At 34.3% G+C, this 22,614-nt stretch overlaps 4 protein-coding genes across 8 annotated transcripts; 3 read left to right on the forward strand and 1 right to left on the reverse strand.

The window, feature by feature from the left end:
• Positions 1-1,102: 1,102 nt before the first annotated feature.
• LOC111492164 (COBW domain-containing protein 1) lies at positions 1,103-4,566 on the reverse strand. Its single transcript, XM_023141422.1, has 10 exons — positions 4,297-4,566; positions 3,969-4,186; positions 3,767-3,881; positions 3,293-3,382; positions 2,890-3,063; positions 2,680-2,799; positions 1,990-2,100; positions 1,489-1,570; positions 1,182-1,388; positions 1,103-1,146 (listed from the first exon to the last, which is right to left on the reverse strand). Exons 1-9 carry the CDS (start codon positions 4,429-4,431, stop codon positions 1,330-1,332), a joined length of 1,104 nt encoding a protein of 367 aa, XP_022997190.1. The 5' UTR covers positions 4,432-4,566; the 3' UTR covers positions 1,103-1,146; positions 1,182-1,329.
• Positions 4,567-6,592: 2,026 nt separating this feature from the next.
• LOC111492124 (beta-glucosidase 40-like) lies at positions 6,593-10,504 on the forward strand. 2 transcript variants are annotated; one of them, XM_023141342.1, is made up of 14 exons: positions 6,593-7,017; positions 7,125-7,191; positions 7,370-7,428; positions 7,512-7,587; positions 8,294-8,365; positions 8,469-8,556; positions 8,637-8,892; positions 8,973-9,088; positions 9,165-9,388; positions 9,506-9,537; positions 9,625-9,727; positions 9,805-9,913; positions 10,006-10,199; positions 10,380-10,504. In XM_023141342.1, exons 1-13 carry the CDS (start codon positions 6,871-6,873, stop codon positions 10,175-10,177), a joined length of 1,521 nt encoding a protein of 506 aa, XP_022997110.1. In that variant the 5' UTR covers positions 6,593-6,870; the 3' UTR covers positions 10,178-10,199; positions 10,380-10,504. The 2 variants fall into 2 exon arrangements, with proteins under 2 accessions (XP_022997110.1, XP_022997111.1); XM_023141343.1 differs by lacking the exon at positions 10,380-10,504 and adding an exon at positions 10,311-10,366.
• A 4,659-nt stretch (positions 10,505-15,163) lies between these two features.
• Positions 15,164-18,845, forward strand: LOC111492193 (probable WRKY transcription factor 57). Of its 3 annotated transcripts, XM_023141459.1 has the most exons (4): positions 15,164-15,641; positions 16,609-16,752; positions 17,245-17,693; positions 18,534-18,845. In XM_023141459.1, the coding sequence occupies exons 1-3, from the start codon at positions 15,304-15,306 to the stop codon at positions 17,660-17,662; spliced, it is 900 nt and encodes a 299-aa protein (XP_022997227.1). In that variant the 5' UTR covers positions 15,164-15,303; the 3' UTR covers positions 17,663-17,693; positions 18,534-18,845. The 3 variants fall into 3 exon arrangements, with proteins under 3 accessions (XP_022997227.1, XP_022997228.1, XP_022997226.1); XM_023141460.1 differs by lacking the exon at positions 18,534-18,845 and having other exon boundaries at positions 16,593-16,752; positions 17,245-18,194; XM_023141458.1 differs by lacking the exon at positions 18,534-18,845 and having other exon boundaries at positions 17,245-18,194.
• A 772-nt stretch (positions 18,846-19,617) lies between these two features.
• On the forward strand, positions 19,618-22,360 carry LOC111492100 (putative pentatricopeptide repeat-containing protein At1g69350, mitochondrial). Of its 2 annotated transcripts, XM_023141298.1 has the most exons (2): positions 19,618-21,498; positions 21,589-22,360. In XM_023141298.1, the coding sequence occupies exons 1-2, from the start codon at positions 19,752-19,754 to the stop codon at positions 22,179-22,181; spliced, it is 2,340 nt and encodes a 779-aa protein (XP_022997066.1). In that variant the 5' UTR covers positions 19,618-19,751; the 3' UTR covers positions 22,182-22,360. The 2 variants fall into 2 exon arrangements, with proteins under 2 accessions (XP_022997066.1, XP_022997065.1); XM_023141297.1 differs by having other exon boundaries at positions 19,618-22,360.
• Positions 22,361-22,614: the final 254 nt, after the last annotated feature.

Consider the following 22,614-nt stretch of genomic DNA (forward strand, 5'->3'; position numbering starts at 1 on the left):
AAAGTTAGAAGGGTTTTGGTTAAGAAAGAGAAATAGAATTGGGCTGTAAGAGTAAGATGGAAGGGTTTTAGTTAAAATAGAGAAATAGAATTGGGATAGAAAGTATAAAATGTTTAAATAGTGAGAGAAATACAAACTATCAATTGAGATAAATCTTCCTTATAATATCTTTTATTATCTTTTATCGTTCCAATATTCCAATTTTATTTTACATTTTACAAACATTTCCAAAAAAAATTAAATAAAAATCAAAAGTATTTTTATCATTTAGAAATTGAACGTTAAATGAATAATAAAATGTATATTAAATATGAAATTGATGAAACTCTAAAAAGCTAAATACATTATTGTTGGTTGATAAATGTTAAAAAAAATTAACAGTATTGTAATCTTTTAGAAATTGAACGTTAAATGAATAATAAAATGTATATTAGATATGAAATTGATGAAACTCTAAAAAACTAAATACATTATTGTTGGTTCAAGATGTGCATGAGAGAGACTATAATTTCTAAAGTAATTGTAATAACTTAAGCGCATCGCTAGATATTATTCGTTTTGATTCGTCATGTATTGTCATTAATCTCACAATTTTAAAACAGGTCTACTAAGAAGATGTTTTCATAACCTTATAAAGAATGTTTTGTTCCCCTCTCCAACCGATGTAAGATCTCACAATCCACCCCCTTCGTAACACACCACCTAATGTATGGCTGTGATACTATTTGCAATTGTCAAAGACCACCACTAGCAGATATTGTCCCCTTTGGCTTGTTACGTATCGCTATCAAGTCTCACAATTTTAAAACGCGTCTGCTAGAGAAATGTTTCTACACTAAGGAATGTTTCGCTCCCCTTTTCAACTAATGTAGGATCTCACACTATTGTTGTGCATACAACAAAGCAACGAATAAGAGATCAAAGATTTTCGGAAGAATTGACATTTTAGTCCCAAATTTTTAAGAATATGTGCATTTAGTCCCGAGACGTTCGAGACAAGGGAGTAGGATTGTATTTATCACAATAAAACCCAGTAGTAAAAATGGAAAAGCAATAGACTCAGGTGTCCAATTGTTATATAGGATTAAACTAAAAACAACTATTGCACAAGTCTCCAAGATTTACCTACAAAAGAAACTCCACATTGTGCACGACTGTTCTGCCCCCAATTAGTTGAGTTTCTCCTTTTTCTTATAGTTAAAGTATAAGAAATGCCCACAAAAAGCACTTTGAAATCAGTACAATAAGTGATTCATGCACAAGCACTTCTACAATACGCACCTTGCTTTGTTTTCCCATGTAATCCAACAACTGGTAAAGCAACAAAATTTAGGAGACTGCACATGCTCTAAACGTTTCGCTAAGAACATTCTCGCTCAGATTACGACCTGCATTATAGAGAACGTATACGTTTCAAGAAAACAATTAAGTATTTGCAGCATCAAGATTCATGAGGAATAAGAGTGGATAATTTTGTATATCTTTTACCTATGAAGACTATCTTGTTCATCTGACTTTCTCTGTTATTCCATTGGCGAGTAGGAACGATTTCGTATAATTCCCTCACCGCCTGCCAATGCTCAGTCGGTCATTGACATGAAAAAATAAGTCTGTTGTATGGAATGTATAGGGGAAGGGAATGGATTGAGAAGTAGATGATGCAATGGTCATAATCATATATATAAGACCTGCATCATCAAGATGTGCCGCCTAGTCCTAACTTTAAGCTGTAACTATAGAGTTTCCCAGTCAATGACTGACAGCCCAAACAACGTCCTTGCTGTTGTTAAGAAAAGTAACTCGACCATGTTCAAAACCCGAAAGGAATTTATGGAAATCAAATTAACATCACAAATGATCATGCCAAAGGATGATGAACCCTGTCAAGACGAACTAATGTTTCTAACTGTCATTATCAATTCTTTTAAACAAATACAAATATCGTCCTAATGAACATTTAGACCAGGTAATCTTAACCACATAATCTACCTGCAAAGTATGTAGTTGATCAGAATTTTTTATGCTTAAGACTCCTTTGCAACGATATACATCCATGCCACCTTTTTTATCCCAAAGTATCTCCTCGAGCCAAGAGCGAACCTGTTGGAAGATAAGGCAGGGATGAGAACAGCACATACAAACCCATACGTCTCGAAAGACTTTATGTTCCTTTCTTTTTTGAGTTGTACCTACTTCAATTCTCATGTTCATAGTAGAGATGGGTGATCGATAAAATCACCTTTAAAGTTAAATACTTAGTTAAATTGATCCAAGTTCACAATTTTATTACTTCAATGGATTTTCAGGTTAAACAGAAATATATAACTAAACAGTAAAAGATCGATCTTGACAAGATTTAATGTTACTCTTGATAGACCACATTTTCACCCTTCCTCTTAGTTGTAGACACACTCCAGATTATGGAAATTTTAAATACATAAGAAACTTAAACTACAATAATCCTACAAATCCATGATGAGAATGTTACAAGAATTCAGCACGAGTAACAACATAAATGATGCACCAAACCAACATCGCAGAACTCCAAGATGCAGAAGTCGCAATGGAACCACACAGTTTTTAATGGAAACACACAATTTGTCTCTAGAAATTAGTTGGTCCTTGAGTCTGCTAGTTTTTAATAAAGGTCAAATAGCTACCAGAGTTTCAGAATGCTACCTTATCCAGGTCGACTTTGTCATGATAACTAATGCATAAGGTTCGAACGCCGGTATCATGAAGATCCTTAGTCGATAGGGAACGGCTTTCTTTCAACAGTTCTTCTAAATGAGCTGTATTCTAAACGGTAAAAAACCTAAATAGTATCAGATCAGGACTGGTCCAGAAATAGAAAATGAACTGGGTGATAAAAATAAGTTCATGACTTACAGCAGCATTATAGGCATTGCAATTTAGTATCAGAGACAGGTCAACTTGACACCGAATGGAGTGAATGATTTTGGCAAGGGAATTAATGTTACGTATTTCGAACTCCAGGTCCTCCAATGCACCGTCACCACGTTCTGAAGTGACCAGGTCGACCTTGTTAAGAATAATAGTATCCTATGACGGAGAACAAATTCACAACCTTCTTAAGTACACATTGAACAATTATTGAGAAATCATATAGCAAAGAGAAGGAATCAACACAAAAGAGAATACAAAGTAATAGTGGAACAAAAAATGATAAATAATGGCGATCCCAGCAGCTTTGCATAAGATACAATGCTAGACGTGGTTAATAGTACCGAGTACAAAATTGCAAAGACCATAAATGAACTAAGAATATTACCGCAAACGCAATTTGATAAAATGCTTCGGGAAAGGATGATGAACTTCGGTGCTCATTTAACTGAAAATGAAGGTTTCTCGCATCCACAACCTACTACCAAGAATTCATCCAAAGGAAAAAAAAAAGAGTTACAATGGGTGGAACTTTTATATTATAAGAAAAAGAATATCAAACTACTTTGAAGCATTCAAGCATTTCCTACATCATGCATCCACACATGGACAGAGAAGAAGAAAGAGAATTAGACACCTACATAAAGACGAAATGCATACACTTGGCCTTAGTACGAGGGGAAAACTTAAGCTTCAATGACTATCTTAATCTCAGTTAATCATCAAATATGACGCATCATAGAACTTACACTCGAGAACTAAAGCATGAAATTCATAAACATTCGCAAACTATAATACTTAATTAACAGTAAAATTGGCGAAGCTAATTCAAGCAGTGAAGAAATTAGAACTAAGAACTGACTGTAATAATTGAATCAAGCTTGACCGATGATTCCAACTGATCGTCCAGCCAAAGTACCGAAGCAAGTGGAGCAGGATTGGCTAGCCCCGTAGTTTCCAACAAAATATGATCGAGCCTAGATACAAGCGAGAATGACTGAATCATCAACGTATTTTTCACAAAAGCTCCATAGAAATCCGATGTAATAATAATAATAGAATACCTTTCTTTTCTCTGCACGAGTTGCTCCAAGGCTTGAACCAGGCTATGCTTGACAGTGCAACAAATACATCCGTTTGCTAATTCGACCCATTCCTCAACCAACGCCCCACCATCACCTTCATTTATCATCGCTCTCTCCACTCCAATCTCCTCGCCAAACTCATTCAGTATAACAGCGATTCTCTTGCCGTGTTGCGAGTTCAATATGTAATTAACCAACTAAATACAACCAAACAAGAAACAAAAACATCATTCCATAGCTCAAATTCGATGAGTGCAAAGAAAATTCAAGCGATAAGTAAGTGGAAAATATTCATATGCTAATTTACGGTGGATTTTCCGGCTCCAAGATATCCGGTGATAACAGTAACGCCGACAGAAACACCATCATCTTCATGCCGCTCGGCAGCCGTAATCGTTTCGCCGATCTCAACCGCAAGTGGTGGATCTTCTTCGTCTTCCATTTCTCAACTAGCAGCTGCGAATTTGGTTTGGAAATTTCAATTAATTGAGATTTAAGAGAGAACTTTACTTAATCGTCGGCCCAGTTTAGTTACAGAACGGCGGGAACCTTTGGGCTATCAATTTAGGTCCACCCCTAAATTATGAACACAAATAAATTACGCTCGTGTTAATTATAATTAATTAATAGTAATTTATGAAATTCCTAATATTTGGATTATTTGATGAAATTAATTTATTTAGATGTTAATAATTTTATTTAATATTGGCGGACCAAATAATGATTCTAACCATTATTTTAATTTATAACATTTAATATTATTAAATTTAAAAAATTTTGAAATTAAAGTAGGCATTATTTTGACCTAAATTATAAAACAAATTCGATCGTTCTCGACATAATTGTGGGATGAAAGTCCCACATCGACTAATTTAGAAAATGATCATGGGTTTATAATCGATGAATACTATCTCCAGAAAAATTAGGCATTTTGGGAGAGCCTAAAACAAAGTCACGAGAGTTTATGCTCAAAGTGGACAATATCATACCATTATGGAGAGTTGTGTTCAACTAACAGTAATTTTTAAAATGGTATGTATTTGACTGGTACTTGCTCAATAGGTTGGACTAAAAGTAGTTGAACTTGACCTCTCATAATTTTTCGAGCTAGAGGTACACTTGAAGAGCGGTCAGGAAGAAATTGAGTCACTTAGGTCTCAATCTCTTCGACCTTGTCCAAGGTGACCAAGTTAGCTTTTGTACCATAATTTTGCTTGCTAATGACCCAATTGAATTTTGGGTATGGTCGGTTGGACTCGAGTCCTAATCGATCTTAACCTGTTCGAATTTGAGTTTACTTTCATATCAAGCCTTTTCCTCGTTTAATTGACCTCAAAGAAGAGTTGAGTAAGAGGAAGAACGTAAGAGTGTTGGAAAAGAATTGATACGAAAGTGTACAAATCGTTACTTCTACTCTTCTTCACATTCCGTTTAGGGTATGAATTTTTATTTTATTTTTGTAATATGAAAAAGATATTCCAAATTATGATCTCTTTAATTATATAAAACTAAACTATATATTTATTTAAAAATAAAATTAATTAATAAAGAAATATACAACTTGATATATTAAAAACTTAAGTTCATTAATTTTTTGAAAAATGTCCGATCTATCAAAGATTTATTATATATATTTATTTATTTATTTATTTGAAGTTTATAAACTAAATACTATAAATTTGTTATTAATTTAAAATTTAAAAAATAAATGGTTGGCACGTGAGTCTAAAATAAAGCGTGTCATCCACCCTTAGCTGTTGCGTGTAGAACACTCTCGAAATGTCATATATGATTTGTGATTTGAATTTATTATTGTTTTTTCTTTTTTTATTATTATTATTTTAGTGGGCGTTTGTGAAGGAGAGGAACAAATGATAATCTCACGCGCAATACATGCGAGTGCCAACGTGGCAGAAGATGACAGGGATACCCAGAAATTTCTCCCTTCCAGATGGAGTGGAGTCATTGCCCACCTGGACTTTTGTCCATGACGTGTACAAATTAGATGACGTAATATTCTCAAACATTAATTTTTTTTGTTCAAGAATTGAAGTATTGGTTTCTTTAATAATATTTTGAATTTTTTTTATTTAATTATGTAAATCTTTCTGAAATTTTAAGCGTTCTAAAATTATAAATTTAACATTTAATATTTTAATTTTTTTCAAAATGTATAGACCTGCAAATTTAATATTTTTTTATTATTTTGTTTAATTTCTATTATATTATTTTTTAATTTCTTTTATAACCGTCACACTATAGCCATTAAAATATTTTATATACAACATCTTTAAATTTATTTAATTTGATAATTTATCTTTATATTTTTTTTTTTCTTTTTTCTTATTTACTTTTATGATCATGTTGAACTATATTTTGAATTATATTAATATATTACAATTTTCGTCTTTTTATTTTTATTTTAGATAAATAATATCTGTAGATAAATAAAACTTAAAAAATATAGAGTTGAGTTGAACTGGATTGAGTTGGGTTGGGTTGTGAAAATTTTAGACTAGTTTGAATAATCTAACTAAAAAAATAATAATAATAAAATAACTAAAAAGAAAGAGAAAAATAAGGGAAAAAAGTATAAAATGAATGGAAGGCGTGTGAACTGACGGACTTCTCCTGAGTTGGATTTCCACATAAAGCCAGTAGTGCTCCCGATTTTAAAAAGGCGGCCGATTCTTTTCTTTTTGACGCCCTTTCACCACCGTCGCCACCGTCACTACCGACTTCTTCGCGCCCTTCCATTTCACATTCTCTCTCCACTTCTTCAAATTCTCTCCACTTTCTCTCTCTTTCTCTGCTTTTTTCTTTCACTTATCCAAGGCATACACCAAATCTCGACTATTCGAATTCCTAAATTCTTGCCGCGATGGTTGCCGGAGGAAGAGGCGCCGCCGTTGGCGTCGGTTTGGCGGTGGTAATGGTGGTGTTAGGGTTTCAGATTTGTTCTGCGCAGATTACCAGAAGCGGTTTTCCGAGCGGATTTGTTTTCGGAACTGCATCCTCTGCTTTTCAGGTTACTTTATTTATTTATTTACTTATCGTAAATAATATGCTATTATAAATTTGAAATTATAATATATATATATGTATGTATGTATGTATGTATGTATGTGAACACAGTTCGAAGGAGCCGTGAAGGAGGACGGAAGGGGACCCACAGTTTGGGACAAATTTTCCCATTCATTTGGTAATTATTTTTTATTCATTTTATAGAAAATATTTGGAAAATTAAATAAAAATAAATCTTAATATTTAAGTTTTTTTTTGTAAAATTTAGTATAATATTTTAAAAGTTTAAATTTTTATAATTATATTATTTGTTATTTAATTAAATGTATATAATCATTATTTATGAAATGGTGCAGGAAAGGTAGTTGATTTTAGCAATGCAGATGTGGCAGTGGACCAGTACCACCGTTATCCGGTAACCGTATTTTTTTAATAATTTAAATTATTAAATGTTAATTAGAGAATTGAGAAAATAAATAAATAAAATAATGGAAACAGGAAGATATTAAACTGATGAAGGATATGGGTATGGATGCCTACCGATTCTCCATTGCCTGGTCTCGAATCTTCCCAAGTAATTCTCTCTCTCTCTCTCTCCTTTTTATTTTATAATTAGTTTATAAGAAAAAACTAAATTACATTTTAGTTTTTTTTAGTTTGTTGGAAGATGAAACTAACTTATATAGGAATTATCATTTGTTTATAATTAAATAATAATATTTTCATGGGCATAATGCTTTCTGGTAGTAGAAACATGAGAACTTATATAATACTCTCTCGATCGGTATGAGCCTTTTGGAGAAGCCCAAAGCAAAGCTATGAAAATTTATACTTGAAGTGGACAATATCATAGCATTGTGGAGAGTCGTGTTCATCTAACATGGTATCACATGCCCAAAATGTAATCGTGTCAATAGATCGATAAATTCTCAAATGTCGAACAAAGGACTCCAAAAGAAAAGGAGTCGAGCCTCGATTAAGGGGAGACGTACTTTGTTCAAGGGAGGGTGTTGGATGATGAAAGTCTCACATCGGCTAATTTAGGGAATGGTCATGAGTTTATAATCAAAGAATACTCTCTCTTTTAATATAAGATCGAACTTCGATTAAGGGGAGGCGTACTTTGTTAGAGGGGAAATGTTGGATAATGAAAATACCACCTCAGATAATTTAGTTGAGTATAATCAAAGAATACTGGAATTTTAAAGAAATAGTTTGAGGAATTATGAATTCATTATGGAAACAAAGAAATAAGGTGTGATGTGAATTTGGTTGTGAAGATGGAAGTGGAGAGATCAACGAAGCTGGAGTTGATCATTACAACAATTTCATCAATGCTTTGTTAGCCAACGGTATGAATGTTCTTCATCTTCTTCTTCAACACCCATTTCCCCATACTTTCAATCTCATTCAAATTCAATGGTTTTTTAATCCTCCAACACTTTCTTCAACCAGGAATCGAACCCTATGTCACTCTCTACCATTGGGACCTTCCTCAAGCTCTAGAAGACAAGTACAATGGCTGGCTCAGCCCCCAGATCATGTAAATCCCTAAACCCTAATCTTCATCCCCATCCCGATCATTTTCTGTATCCATTTCAATTCGTAACTTGGAAATTGCAGAAATGATTTCGCGATTTTCGCCGAGACGTGCTTCCAGAGGTTCGGCGATCGAGTGAAGCATTGGATCACCTTCAACGAACCGCATACATTCGCTACTCAGGGCTATGATGTCGGTCTCCAGGCGCCGGGGCGCTGCTCCATTCTTCTCCATTTTGTGTGTCGGAGTGGAAACTCTGCTACTGAGCCTTACATTGTTGCGCACAATGTTCTCCTCTCTCACGCCACCGTCTCTGATATTTACAGAAGAAAGTACAAGGTAAGAACCCTAACGAGATTGTTTGAGATTGTGGAACATTTTCATCAAAATGGTGTGAAATTTTGGGGGTTTTTTTGCAGAGGAGACAGAGGGGAGTGATTGGGATCTCGCTTGATGTTATCTGGTTCGAACCAGGTTCGAATTCCACCGAGGACATTGCAGCTGCTCAACGAGCTCAAGATTTTCAGCTTGGATGGTGATCATTCATACCAAATTCTTATCAGTTTCCCCCAATTTCTGTTATATTGGGATTTAAGTTCATTCACTTTCAGGTTTCTCAACCCGTTGATCTTTGGTGATTATCCGACCTCCATGAGAAGCAGAGCTGGAGGGCGGCTTCCGAGGTTTTCACAGCCGCAGGCGGCTTTGGTGAAAGGGTCTCTGGATTTTGTTGGTATAAATCATTACACCACATTTTACGCTTATCATAACCACACCAACATTATTGGGGTTGTCCTGAATGACACCATTGCTGATTCTGGTGCCTTCACCGTTCGTAAGAACTCTCATTCTAAACATCAACTCATTTGAATAACTTACTCATATCAGAATCAGAATTTGAAGTTTACCCTTTTTAATACTCTCCCCTGGTTCTGTGTTCTTGTTTATGCAGCATTCAAGGGCCTGAAAACCATTGCAGAAAGGGTACGGTTCTGTTCTTATCTTTAGCAAAAACCAAAAGACAAGAACATAGATTCTAATCGATTTCAAATATTTTCTTTGAACTTGCAGGCAAGTTCTATATGGTTATACATAGTTCCTCGTGGGATGCGAAGTTTAATGAATTACATCAAGAACAACTATGGAAACCCACTAGTGATCATCACAGAAAATGGTAACACTCGGCTTTAAGCTCAAATTTTTTTGACAAAAAGTAAAGATCTGACTCGCTGCTAATGGGTGTTACAACAGGGATGGACGATCCAAATAACCCATTTAAACCAATTAAAGAAGCGTTGAAGGATGAAAAGAGGATCAGATACCACGATGGCTACTTAACGAGCCTTCTGGCTGCCATTAAGTGAGTTCTTCTTCTTCAGTGTCAATGGTGATTTTGCTTGTCTATAGTCAGTTTCTTTCTGTCATGCAATCTTGTGGTTATGTGCACTGCAGGGAAGATGGCTGCAATGTGAAAGGGTATTTTGTTTGGTCTCTATTGGATAATTGGGAGTGGGCAGCTGGTTTCACTTCAAGGTTTGGCTTGTACTATGTTGACTATAGGGATAAGCTGAAGAGATACCCCAAAGACTCGGTTCAATGGTTCAAGAATTTCTTGGCTTCTTAGAAGTCCGAGTATCTAAAAGAAGGTTAACGATACGCTTTTGTTTTTGTTGCTGTTGTTGGGTCCATGTTCATCAAGAACTTTTTCGAGTTAATCTACGTAGTATGATATCTAGTTGTTATTATTATTATTTTAGTACAACAAATGTGGAGCACGAGAAATAAGGAATGTATATCAATTATGGTTGAACTATGTTGATTACAGGGATAAGCGGAAGGAGATACTCCAAGGACTCGGTTCAATGGTTCAAGAATTTCTTGGCTTCTTAGAAGTCCGAGTATCTGAAAGAAGGTTAATGTTACAGTTTGATGCTTTTGTTTTTGTTGTCGTTGGGTCTATGATCGTCGATAAGTTATTCAAGTAGCCTACGTAGTCTGATATTTTACTCGAGTCTATGCCTTATCTAGTTATTATTATTATTCAAGTACAACAAATGTGGAACACAAGAAAGAAGGAATGTATATCAATTATGGTTTAACTATGTTTATGTTGACATATTTTAATTACTAGACGACGTTTGTACTATCGGACATGCATGTGAGAATGTATATCACTATACCTACCTCAACGACACAGTTCCGTTATCATATTATCGACTCTATAAACTTTTCTTTTGTATTTAATAAATTTGTGAATTAAAAAAATATCAAAATTGAAAGACTAAAAGGTTTTTTAAAAATTATTTATTTATTTTTAATTATAACCAATTTGAAAAATTCTAATTTTATGTGGCAATTGTTCTATGATAATGGACTTAGCCCAAGTCTAAAAAGCCCAAAAAGAGGCCCATGTTCATTAAATTAATTTGATTTTAGAGAGAATATTGGTTTTGTCTTTTGACTTATTAATATTAATTTAATTAAATTTATAATTTATTAATTTTATTTTATTTTATTTAGGGGTTTAAAAAGTCATGATAATAAGCGATGGGGGAGATATTTTGTCTGTGGGCAATGGGCATTGGTCTGTTGCTTTCCCTCCACTTACCAAAAGTTGAAAATCTCCAAAATCTCTTGAATTGACAATGTGGGCCCGTCCTTATAATACAACACGTGTCCTTGAGTGGCTTTAGGTAGGCCCCACCAAATTTTAATATAAATGTCAACTAGAGTTAGGGTTAGAGTAGGGCACGGTCCGCCATGGTTTAGGTTCATATCTATCTCTAGTTCATTCATTACGCTCGTAACTATTTGTAACAGCTTAACTTCACTACTAGCAAATATTGTCTTTTTTGGAATGTTTTAAAATGTGTATGATCAGTAGAGGGATTTCACACCTAGTAAGGAATGTTTCGTTCTCTCTCTAATTGATATGTGATCTCACACTATTACACTAAAATAAAATTAATTTTCACTCTCGAGATCTCATTACCCTAGAAGGAAAAAAAAAAAAATCAAGGACAAGGTTACAGTTATTCGGTAGAAATTTTTGCAACGATAGGGTTCTGGGTGAGATTTTTCTCGATTATCATAGGTAAAACTTGCTAAAAATTCTATTTTTGTGAGATTCTAAAACATTTAGAGGCGGTTTGTTTGGGTAAAAATGGAAAAAGGAAAGTAGGTCATACGTCGTGGTAGGTTTTTAGGTAAGAGGACAAGCGAATAAGGAACAACTCGACATTGTAATTAATGAGAGACGTTGTTTGAAGCTATAGCAAAATATGAAATATATAGAAAGAGAGCTTTTTGAACCGAACCTTATTCGGTTTTTTAAAATAATTTTAATTTTTTTAAAATGACTTAAAAATTACACGACCTATAACAATACAAGGGTATGTAGAATTAAAATTATTATGAATATATTTATTTATTTATTTAAAATTTAATTTAATTTTAATTATATTTATATATTTTGAATTAGAATTATATATATATATATATATATATATATATATATATATATATATATGAAGGAAGGAAATGGTTGGTTGGGTTGGTAGTGTAAAAAGCAAATGTTTGGGGGTGTGGGGGTGAAAATGACATTTTTGCTTTAGAATCAAGTTAGCTTATTAATTAAAAAGAGGGGCTAAAAAGCAATAATAATAATAATAAATAAATAAATAAATAAAATAAATCTTATTTAATTATGTCGGGATAATTTTTAATACGACAAAAATGATTTTAAAAATTTTAAAATCACTCTTAAATATGTATTTAAATTATTAAAAAATCAATTTTAACTCGAAATTAGTTAGATTTTATTTAAATAAATTCATCAATTTTAATAAAATAAAATTTTGTAAAAAAATTTAATTTGACCAACTTACAAATTAACCATCAAATAATAATACAAAAATAAGCGCACTTTTAGAATAATAGAAGCTCTAATTCAAGCCACTCTTGAAATTTACATTTTTACCCTTGTCTCTTTGTTTGACGCTAATATCAGGTCACCAAAAATTTCATAGGTCTTTCACGCGTTTCAAGGGTAAATTTGTAATTTAAGAAAAACCCGACCTACAAAAACGTAGAAATGGAGATAATCTTGTAGAATGATGAAGTCGGAAGCTCGAGTTTCTTCCTATGAAGTTCGGGATTACTTCATATGAAGTCGCGTGTCCTATTTTATCCATAGCATAAACATTAAAGTCAATTTTTTTAAAAAAAAAACATCCCTATTTTTAAATTTTTATTTCTTTATTTAAAATATATATTTTAATTGATTCAAATAAAGTTAAATATATTTTTTTAAAAAAATAATATGTTCAAATTTGTGTTTGTCCAAAGAAATTGGTTTAAATAAAAAGTTTTATTGGTGGCCCCAAGATAAATTGATTTTTATTTAATTTTCAACAGTTTTCAATTATTAAATAATAATAATTTGGAACCCCAAAACAACTCCTTAATAAATTTTCAACCACTCGTTGAGAGCTATATAAATCCTATGATCTATCGGAATTAATTAATTATATGTATTTTCTATTATTTTGTGTAAATACTAATGCTGTATATATTAAATTAATTATATTACAAGTAAATTACCAAATTGTCCTTGTAGGACGGGACCGAGACCGAGACCGAGACGTGAACCCTTCTCCATCTTCATTCCCTCCTTTTATTTCAATTTCTAAAATTTAAATTTTAATATTACAACGTTACAATATATATATAGGTGAGATGGGGGAGCGGGGTCGGAGATAGAGAATATAATCCATCTTTATCTCGGACCACATTTAGCTAATGAGGAGATTCCGGGCAAGCTAAGTGTACATCTCTATTTGGTATTGATACTCATACTCTAGTTTACCGAGCAAAAGAAAAAATCGTTTTTTAATACGATTAGTTAATATAATCATCTAAATAGAAAAAAGTCAATAAAATAAAATTTTAAAATTATAGTAAATTTAATATTTTATTCCTACTAATTTAAAAGTTATTCAACATTAATGCATGATAACGACACTAATACAAAGCATCGATGGTAACTCCTTTCATTAAGTCGAGGTGATGTATTAGGTACCGATAATAGGCGTAGTTGGAATAAATGTGGTCGTGTAAGTGCACGGGTCAAAACCCAGCAGGTAAATTATATACAGATGAAATTTAGTTAAGGTGAGTAACAAATGAGTACAATAACTGATGTATTTGTAGCTACGGAGAACGTCGCTTCATATGGTTTATAGGATATGTATAGCCTTTTACTTTTTTTTTCTTTGAGACAACAATGCGTCAAACATCGTGGCATCCAAAAGAGGACGTGCTAGCACTCACACGGATAGTCACAGTCTAACAGGACATCGTGTCACTATCAACTGAGTTTCAATCGATCTTGTGTAGTTGGATTGCACAATTACACATTAGATGATGTTCTCGACATACGAAAAACTAGCTAAACTCTAGAAAACTAAAAAAAATATATGAGCGAGAGTTCAAGATGGCTATTTAATTCGTTAGGCTGAATCGAATGATGACTAGGTTTGATTAGCGTTGAGCAAACTAAAAACATATTTGAGATGCTCGAGATTTGATAATAGATTATTGATTTTAAATTTTATTATTATTATTATTATTATTATTATATCGATTTTAGATATAAAAGGATTGATTTATAAATAATACAAAAAAAAGGGAAACATTGCATTAAGTAAAATTAAATACAATGAGAGAGAAAGAAGAGAGAGAGAGGTTGGAAGTTGCGTGGCGACGTAAATAAATTAATAAAATAAATAAATAAATAAATAATATTGTTTAAAAAAGCGAATTAAAAAAATAAAAGGCAAATTACGTGATGGTGCAGAAAAACATGGTGTTCCTCTTTGTCGGAAAGCGGCATTATTTAACTTTTTTTTGGGTAATTTTTTTATTTTAAAAAATATTTCTTCACTTTTTATTTATTTATTTATTGAATTATAAATTTAATTATTATTAAGTCATGACCCTAATTGGTACGGGAATATCGTTTAACTATAAATTTAAACAGGTGATTTTTGTTCACTTACTATAAATTTTACGTTAGTTTGTAAGCTGAAAATTCATAACCTAATTAGCACGAGAATATCGTTTAATTATCTGTCTAATTGAATAATTTTCATCTACTAAAAATTTTATAATATCCCGTGAACTGAAAATTCATAACCCTAATTGGTACGGGAATATCGTTAAATTTATCCGTGCTCATTTGAATAGTTTTCACCTACTACAAATTCTATACTACTCGTGAACGGAAAATTTATAACCCTAATTGGTACGAAAATATCGTTTAATCTACTCGTGTCTAAAAAATTTCATAATCCTAATTAGTACAGAAATATCGTTTAATTTACTCGTAGTTTTATTTACTATTAGAAGTACATGAACCAATGAAAAGTGGGGTAGAATATGAATTAAAATTTAATTAATTATTTTTTTAAAAAAAAATTATAAAGGGAAGGTTTTTTTTATTTATTTATAATTAATTAATGAAATAATTAAAAAATGGAGGGAGAGTGGGTCCCACGCTCCTTCCATGTCCCCCTTCTAAGCTTCTCTTTCTCTGGATGGAACTGTATATTGAGGGGACATAGCTTTCGAAAACCTTTCAAAAAGTTCACAAAACTACGCGTCCTTTCCATTTCTGTAATCTGTAACGTACAATTCTCCACACAAACCCTAATTCTCTCCTCTGATTTCAGTTCCCCTCCGACGCCGATCATGGATCCTTCTCACAACCCCGATTCTCCGCCGAGTTTCTCCACCGCCGATTCCTCTACTATTTGGACCAACGCACTCCCCTCCGCCGATTCTTTTTACTTCTTTCCCGCCGATAGAGATTCCGCTGTCCTCACTGAATTCGGCTGGAATTTCCTCTCCCAAGATGCTCAACCTACTCGATTCCTCGACGACAAGCCTGATTTGCCTGGAACCTCCGAGCCGGCCGTCGATGAAACCGGCGGATTACAGAGTCCTGATGCTCCTGTTCCAGTCGCGTCGATTCCTTCAATGTCTTCCAGTTCCAGCGGAGAACCGCCGGAGAAACTGCCTGAGATTCCGTGAGTTCTGATCGATTAACAGTATCTTCATTACTTCATCATCGTTGTTTTCGTTCTGCAACTTTAATGCGTGATTAACTTCTGCTTTCTCTCTCTTTGCCCTAAAATAAATTAAAATCGCAGATTTTTCGAATTTTAGTGTAAAGTTAATCGGAATAACCGTTTTCGAATAATTTCATGCGGTTTTGGTTTCTGCTAATTTGCTGTATTTTGGTTTCGATTCGAAAAGAGCACACGAAATTAGGCGAGAGTGCAAGTACTCGTTGCTTGAAACCCCATCCTGCAAGTTGGGGAGGTAGTTTCGTAAATTCGATAAAAGCAGGGGCTATTGAATGTGAATACATTAAAATATAGGGACCGTTTTGCAGTTTTTAGAAACTAGTCCTCCAATATCGCCGTTATTGCGGCGGGAATGCCATTCTCCTTCTCTCTAATTCTTTTTTTACGCTTCGTTAAATCTGTTAAATAAAAAAATAAGAAATATCTTTTTTTATTATTATTATTATTTTTTTAGTGCATGTACTTACCATGGATGATTTGATAATACTTAAATAAAAACATTTTATTTTAATTTTTCTTTCTTTCTGGTCCATCTGGGTCTGTCGTTACCTAATTCTTTGTTGGTTCTTTGAAATGATGGATCGTTTGCTCTTCTCTAATTACATCATAATCAACGAGTTAATGGTTTTTGCTTTCTGCTTAATGAAATGCACCTTGTTTTCCCCTTTTCCAATTTTTTTATTAGGTTCTTTTAAGGCATGTAAATTCGAACATTTGGCTTTCGAATCGAGATTATCGTGATACCTCGTGTTTCGAATTATACGAAATTTATAATTCGAACGTTTGAGTATTCGAGTTTAGTTTTAAATATTACATTGATGATGGGAATACTGTGTTTTAGAACAGAATTGGTTTGATTTTCAAGAATTTGCTTTTACTTCACAAATGTAGGTGAAATATTTTGTAGGCAGAAGGTCAAAAAGAAGGGGCAAAAGCGAATACGGCAGCCACGATTTGCATTCATGACTAAAAGCGAAGTTGATCATCTTGAAGACGGCTACCGGTGGAGGAAATATGGCCAAAAGGCTGTCAAGTACAGTCCATTTCCTAGGTAGGTAATCTATATGATCCTACTTCTGATTATATATATATATTGACATCTATTTTCTACTTATTTTGTTCTATACGTAAATTCACATTTCTAGAAAAAAAAAAATAATCAATGATTATGTTATGGTAACTTTAACTATAACTTTTGGATCCACGAGTTGTAACTTGAGGTTGAATGATATTATCTTAATCAACTGAGAATGTGGGACGAAGATTAAAAAGCTTAATTTTATGTGTTGTATTCATATATAACAAAGAAAAGTACGGTCTTTGTTAGATTAAACTATCACAAATTGATTGCTATTTTTATTAACCGTGAACAAAATGATTATATATAAGTTGTCTTAACTTGGGTTTTGTTTTCTAATTTTTTTTTTTTTTTATGTTTAATAAATTATTAAAATTTCAATTTTTTTTAATGTGTAATTTTAAGAGTTGATAGACACATATTTAGTCTAATAATGTTCCATAACAAAGGGTATAATTATTTCAGGAGTTACTATAGATGCACGAACAGCAAATGCACAGTGAAGAAAAGGGTAGAACGGTCATCTGAAGATCCAAGCGTTGTGATAACAACATATGAAGGGCAACACTGTCATCACACCGTTGGATTCCCTCGAGGTGGACTTAACATGGCGCACAAAGCTGCTTTTGGGTCTCAATTTTCATCTCAAGGCGCACAGATTTATTACCCTGAAACTCAGCCGCCGCCCAGAAACAATAATAATAATGACACTCCCACTGCCCGTGACCACCACTCACAGCACTTGCCCACTGCAGCAGCATCGTCATCATCCAATGCGTTGTCGCTGGAGCAACAAGAACCAACAAACTCACAGCCTCAAGTTGCTTCGGACGAGGGCTTGCTAGGCGATATTGTGCCGCCCGGCATGATGCGTAGAACATGACCCACTACTACTCATCAACACACCAATTGTGGTATAAACTCCTCCACTTATCTCTTCTCTATACATAAAATTATTTTTTTGATTGTCATGTTGTGGTTGATAATTTTACACCGTTGGATATAGAATTAGAAGAGAAACAAAAATAATCATAGTTTCATCACATATCTACCGGTTTAAAAGAACAACCAGAGTGTGACCATCACATTGAATAATATTTCATGTCTAGGGGGAAGATAGGGTCTTTTTGTACGTAATTGGCCCAAAAAGCCAAATGGGGGATGGTTATATACATGTATGGTCGTTTTTATGCATGCTTGAATTTGTACATACCAAAAAGTGTGTCCGTTATGTCGCCTATATTTTCATTCAACTCATTGGGGAGCCTACCATGTATGGATGGATTGTAAGTGAATTAAACGTGTTTAATTGCCATTGTTTATGATGAAAGTTGGGTTGGTGGTTAAAGGGTTTGTTTCATGAATTTTAGTTAGGTGGGGTTCAAAATTTTTGTAAATTATTATTATAACACATTTTCAATGTTCTTTTACTAAATAAAACCTGGCTCTAACTGATTAGGATCGTTTTTCAAGGAAATTATCTATTTCTTATCAATACAGAAATAAAATGAAACCTTTATGCATGTAGCTTTGGAAGTGGATCGGTTAAACGTTTACTATTGTGTCGTGCTACTAGAAGTTTTGATGTATGATTGTGGTGGTGAAATCTTTATGCATGCCGTTTATCACTAGTTTATACATACTTTGTTCTTTTTTTGAGGGTCGTGATCTCTATTTATTGCCCTAAAGTAATAGTTTTCGATCTCGATCTTCTATTAAAATGTCATCTTAACTAGTTGAGCTGTTGTTTAGGGGTGAGATGGGTTTAAAGATAAACTGGTAGCTGCTGTTCCAGTTGTATCCATGCAATTGGAACTGCAAATTGATATTACTGAACAGTGAAACAAAGTTTGACAGTGTGGTAAAAATAAAAAAGGGAAACAAAGTGAGTGGTAGTCAGTAATTTCCTTTAAGAAAAGTCATAAAAAGAACAAAAAAGAAGGCAGATTTTTAACAAGGCTTTTGTTTTGGTGCCTGAAACTGAATGCGGATATGGAAGCTGGAAATAGAAACCCCTAAAAGCTGCTGCCTTCTGCATGCAACCCCTAAAGCTGCTGACATGATTTAATCTTATTTAAAATTATAAATATGTTTCCAAAATATTATTTATATTGAAATGCTTTATTTATTTATTTATATGTTATTTTAGTTGGATTTAAATGTTGCTTTAATAAAGGATATGAAATAACATAAATAAAAATAATTGTTGGAAATTAAAGTAAACTTTATATTTCAAAAGAAAAGCTGTCTTGAAAAGTATTCTCCATGGGATGACCGTCTTTAATGTCTCAATTAGGTTAAACTTAGCCTATGCATGCTCATTTAAATAACTACATTAGTGATCGTTTTCGGTTCGAACACTTACTCTTGTTTAATAACTTCTCGATGCACCTCTGTATCAATTGCTTCTAGTTGGGTTGATGGACAATTTCGAGATTTGAGATTTTAAAGGTTGAGATGATAGGAAGAGTTGCAAGACATAAGATTGTCATTGGGTTCATAAAGCCTATGAGATCGCCCTCGAGCAAAATTGAGAGGAATAAAAGGAAAATTGAACCGAAAAAGAGGAAGCCACGTAGAGCAGGAGGAAAAAAAAAAGACGTCAAGAAAAAATATTTGTTAATAGCATTGGATGATGAAAATCTCACCTTGACTAATTTAAGAAATGATTATGAGTTTATAATCAAATAATACTCTCTTGTTACGAGTCATTTTGGAAAGCACAAAGCAACAGGAATTTTTATTTTTATTTTTTTATTTTTTATTTTGAGAAATGTAAGAAAAAAAAAATCCTTATAATATATATGTATCCTTTATAAAATAAGAAAAAAAGAACTCGTTCGAGAGGCGGAAAAAAGTTATGAAAGGAAAAATAAATCCTCCGCCGACGGCGGCGAAAGGTGCTCATCCGTTTAGGTTGTAGTTGGCGAACGGCGGAGCAATAGAAGAAGAAGAAGAAGGGATTGTGCAAAATGGGGCTCTATATGCCCTTGTTTAAGTGCAGCACCACCTTGAGAACGCTCACTCAACTCCATGCCCACCTCCTCGTTACTGCCCTTCATAAAGACGCACTTGCTTCCACAAAGCTCATCGAATCATATTCCCAAATGGGCGATCTTCAAGCTTCAAAATCCATCTTCCGCACCTTCCACTCTCCCGATTCCTTCATGTGGGGTATGCTTCTTAAATCCCATGTCTGGAGCGGCTCTTACGAGGGAGCCATTAATCTCTATCACCAAATGTTCTGCCAACAAATTCAGTTCAATGCCTACACATTCCCGTCCGTTTTGAGAGCTTGTTCTGGGTTTGGCGATCTGAGTGTTGGCGAAAGGGTTCATGGAAGGGTTATAAAATCTGGGTTTGATATGGATCCTGTTGTGGAAACCTCGTTGCTTAGTATGTACGGGGAGTTGGGGTACTTAGACAGTGCTTGCAAGGTGTTTGATGAAATGCCACTGAGAGATTTGGTGTCTTGGAGTTCCATTATTTCGTGTAATGTTGGGAATGGAAAGATAATTGAAGGTTTGGATACTTTTCGTTGTATGGTTTCTGAAGGTGTGGCACCGGATTCTGTTTTGATACTCACTGTGGCTGAGGCTTGTGGTGAATTGGAAGTTTTGAGGCTGGCGAAGTCTGTTCATGGCTATATCTTGAGAATGGGAATTGAAAGTGATAGGTCTTTTGATAGTTCGTTGATTTTTATGTATGCTAAATGTGGTAGCTTACACAGTGCAGAGATTTTATTTGAGAATGTTACTCACCATTGCACTTCTACTTGGACTGCAATGATCTCCAGCTATAACCAAGGTGGTTACTTCCAGGAAGCATTAGCTGTGTTCGCTTCGATGCGAAACACTGATGTTGAACCAAATTCTGTGACTATGATGGTTATTCTACGTTCTTGTACTAATTTGGGTCTTCTGAGAGAAGGGAAATCTGTTCATTGTGTTGTCATAAAGAACGAATTAGACACTAACCTTGATTGTCTAGGACCGACTTTGCTCGAACTGTACGCCGGGGCTGCAAAACACGATCACTGTGAGAAGATACTTCATGAGGTTGGAGGGAGAGGAATTGTCGTTTGGAATACGCTCATTTCGGTTTATGCTCAAAAGGGGTTGTTGAAGGAGGCACTTGTTCTCTTTGTGAGGATGCAGAAACAAGGGCTTATGCCCGACTCGTTCAGCCTGGCGAGCTCTCTTTCTGCTTCTGGAAATGAAGGTATGTTTCAACTGGGACTGCAAATACATGGTCATGTTATCAAGAGACCTTTCATGGATGAATATGTTCTGAATGCACTAATAGATATGTACTCAAAATGTGGCTTTGTAGATTTAGCATACATGATATTTGATAAGATGGAACCAAAAGGTGTTGTGACATGGAATTCTATGATCTGTGGGTTATCTCAGAATGGTTACTCGACTAAAGCTATCAGTTTATTTGATCTAATGTATTTGACTTGTCTCGAGATAGGGGACGTTGCCTTCGTTGGTGTGATTCAAGCCTGCACCCATTTGGGTTTTCTAGAGAAAGGGAAATGGATCCACCACAAGGTTATCACCTTTGGTGTTAGAAAAGATCTTTATATTGAAACAGCTCTAGTTGACATGTATGCAAAGTGTGGAGACCTCCAAACGGCGAGGCGAGTTTTCGACAATATGTCGGAGAGGAGCCTAGTGTCATGGAGCACTCTTCTTTCCAGCTATGGTGTGCATGGTCAGATTAGTGAGGTTATCTTCCTCTTTTCGAAAATGCTTGAATCAGGAATTAAGCCTAATGATGTTATTGTCATGAATGTTCTTTCAGCTTGTAGTCATGCTGGTTGTGTAAAAGAAGGGATGCTCTTCTTCAGCTCCGTTCGGGATTTTGGAATTGAGCCCAAAATCGAACACTTTGCTTGCATAGTCGATCTTCTTAGTCGTGCAGGTGACCTTGATGGAGCATACAAAATAATCAAATCAATGCCATTTCCAGCAGGTGCTAGCATCTGGGGTTCTCTGCTAAATGGTTGCCGAATCCACCAGAGATTGGACATAGCTAAGAACATCCGAAGCGAACTGTTGAACATTCAAACAGATGATACTGGATATTATACATTGTTATCAAATATATACGCAGAAGGGGGAGAATGGAACGAGTTTCGGAAAGTTAGGTCGATGATGAAGTGTACAGGGCTGAAAAAGGTTCCTGCATACAGTGTACTTCAGCTTGGTAAGAAAGCTTACAGATTTGGAGCTGGAGATGCCTCTCACTCTCAAACAAAGGATACGCATAGATATATAGATAACTTTCAGAGATTTTCTCAGGAAGAAGTTAATAATGTACAGCCACATTGTTCATTGCATGATACGAGTTCTTATTCAGAATACAACTATTCATCATCTTATTCTATAGTTTAGACACCTTCATTGTTCTTATTCCTCGACTCCCCGGGTTTCCGAGCATAATCAATCTCAAAAGAGTACAAACCTTGAGATTCAATGGAATAATGGCTTATTCCAAGCCGTTCTATCGTGTCGGCAAGGTAGATAAGTTTATCAGGTCCCTACTGATACCATCTGTGGAGGGTATTCTTTCCTGGGTTTCCAAGCATAATGAATCTCAAAAGAGTACAAACCTTGAGATTCAATGGAATAATGGCTTATTCCAAGCCGTTCTATCGTGTCGACAAGGTAGATAAGTTTATCAGGTCCCTACTGATACCATCTGTGGAGGGTATTCTTTCCTGAAGATCATCAACATCTTCCCCCAAAGAACAAATCAATGATGCAAAGGTAAATCGACCTTCCGTTTACAGTTTGCAGTAACTCGAGCATATCTCAATATATCTAA

This window comes from Cucurbita maxima, unplaced genomic scaffold (genome assembly GCF_002738345.1).
Source record: "Cucurbita maxima cultivar Rimu unplaced genomic scaffold, Cmax_1.0 Cma_Scf00017, whole genome shotgun sequence".
NCBI classification, from domain to species: domain Eukaryota; kingdom Viridiplantae; phylum Streptophyta; class Magnoliopsida; order Cucurbitales; family Cucurbitaceae; genus Cucurbita; species Cucurbita maxima.

Excerpts from the sequence above, each read along its gene's own strand:
- LOC111492124 (XM_023141342.1), top strand. The coding sequence starts at position 6,871 with ATGGTTGCCGGAGGAAGAGGCGCCGCCGTTGGCGTCGGTTTGGCGGTG. Across the intron at positions 7,192-7,369 it reads CAAATTTTCCCATTCATTTG|GAAAGGTAGTTGATTTTAGC; the intron begins GTAATTATTTTT and ends GAAATGGTGCAG. Across the intron at positions 9,538-9,624 it reads TGAAAACCATTGCAGAAAGG|GCAAGTTCTATATGGTTATA; the intron begins GTACGGTTCTGT and ends TTGAACTTGCAG.
- LOC111492193 (XM_023141459.1), top strand. The coding sequence starts at position 15,304 with ATGGATCCTTCTCACAACCCCGATTCTCCGCCGAGTTTCTCCACCGCC. Across the intron at positions 15,642-16,608 it reads GAGAAACTGCCTGAGATTCC|GCAGAAGGTCAAAAAGAAGG; the intron begins GTGAGTTCTGAT and ends AATATTTTGTAG. Across the intron at positions 16,753-17,244 it reads AAGTACAGTCCATTTCCTAG|GAGTTACTATAGATGCACGA; the intron begins GTAGGTAATCTA and ends TAATTATTTCAG.
- LOC111492100 (XM_023141297.1), top strand. The coding sequence starts at position 19,752 with ATGGGGCTCTATATGCCCTTGTTTAAGTGCAGCACCACCTTGAGAACG.
- LOC111492164 (XM_023141422.1), bottom strand. The coding sequence starts at position 4,431 with ATGGAAGACGAAGAAGATCCACCACTTGCGGTTGAGATCGGCGAAACG. Across the intron at positions 3,064-3,292 it reads TTTATCAAATTGCGTTTGCG|GATACTATTATTCTTAACAA; the intron begins GTAATATTCTTA and ends TCTCCGTCATAG. Across the intron at positions 2,101-2,679 it reads ACAAAGTCGACCTGGATAAG|GTTCGCTCTTGGCTCGAGGA; the intron begins GTAGCATTCTGA and ends ATCTTCCAACAG.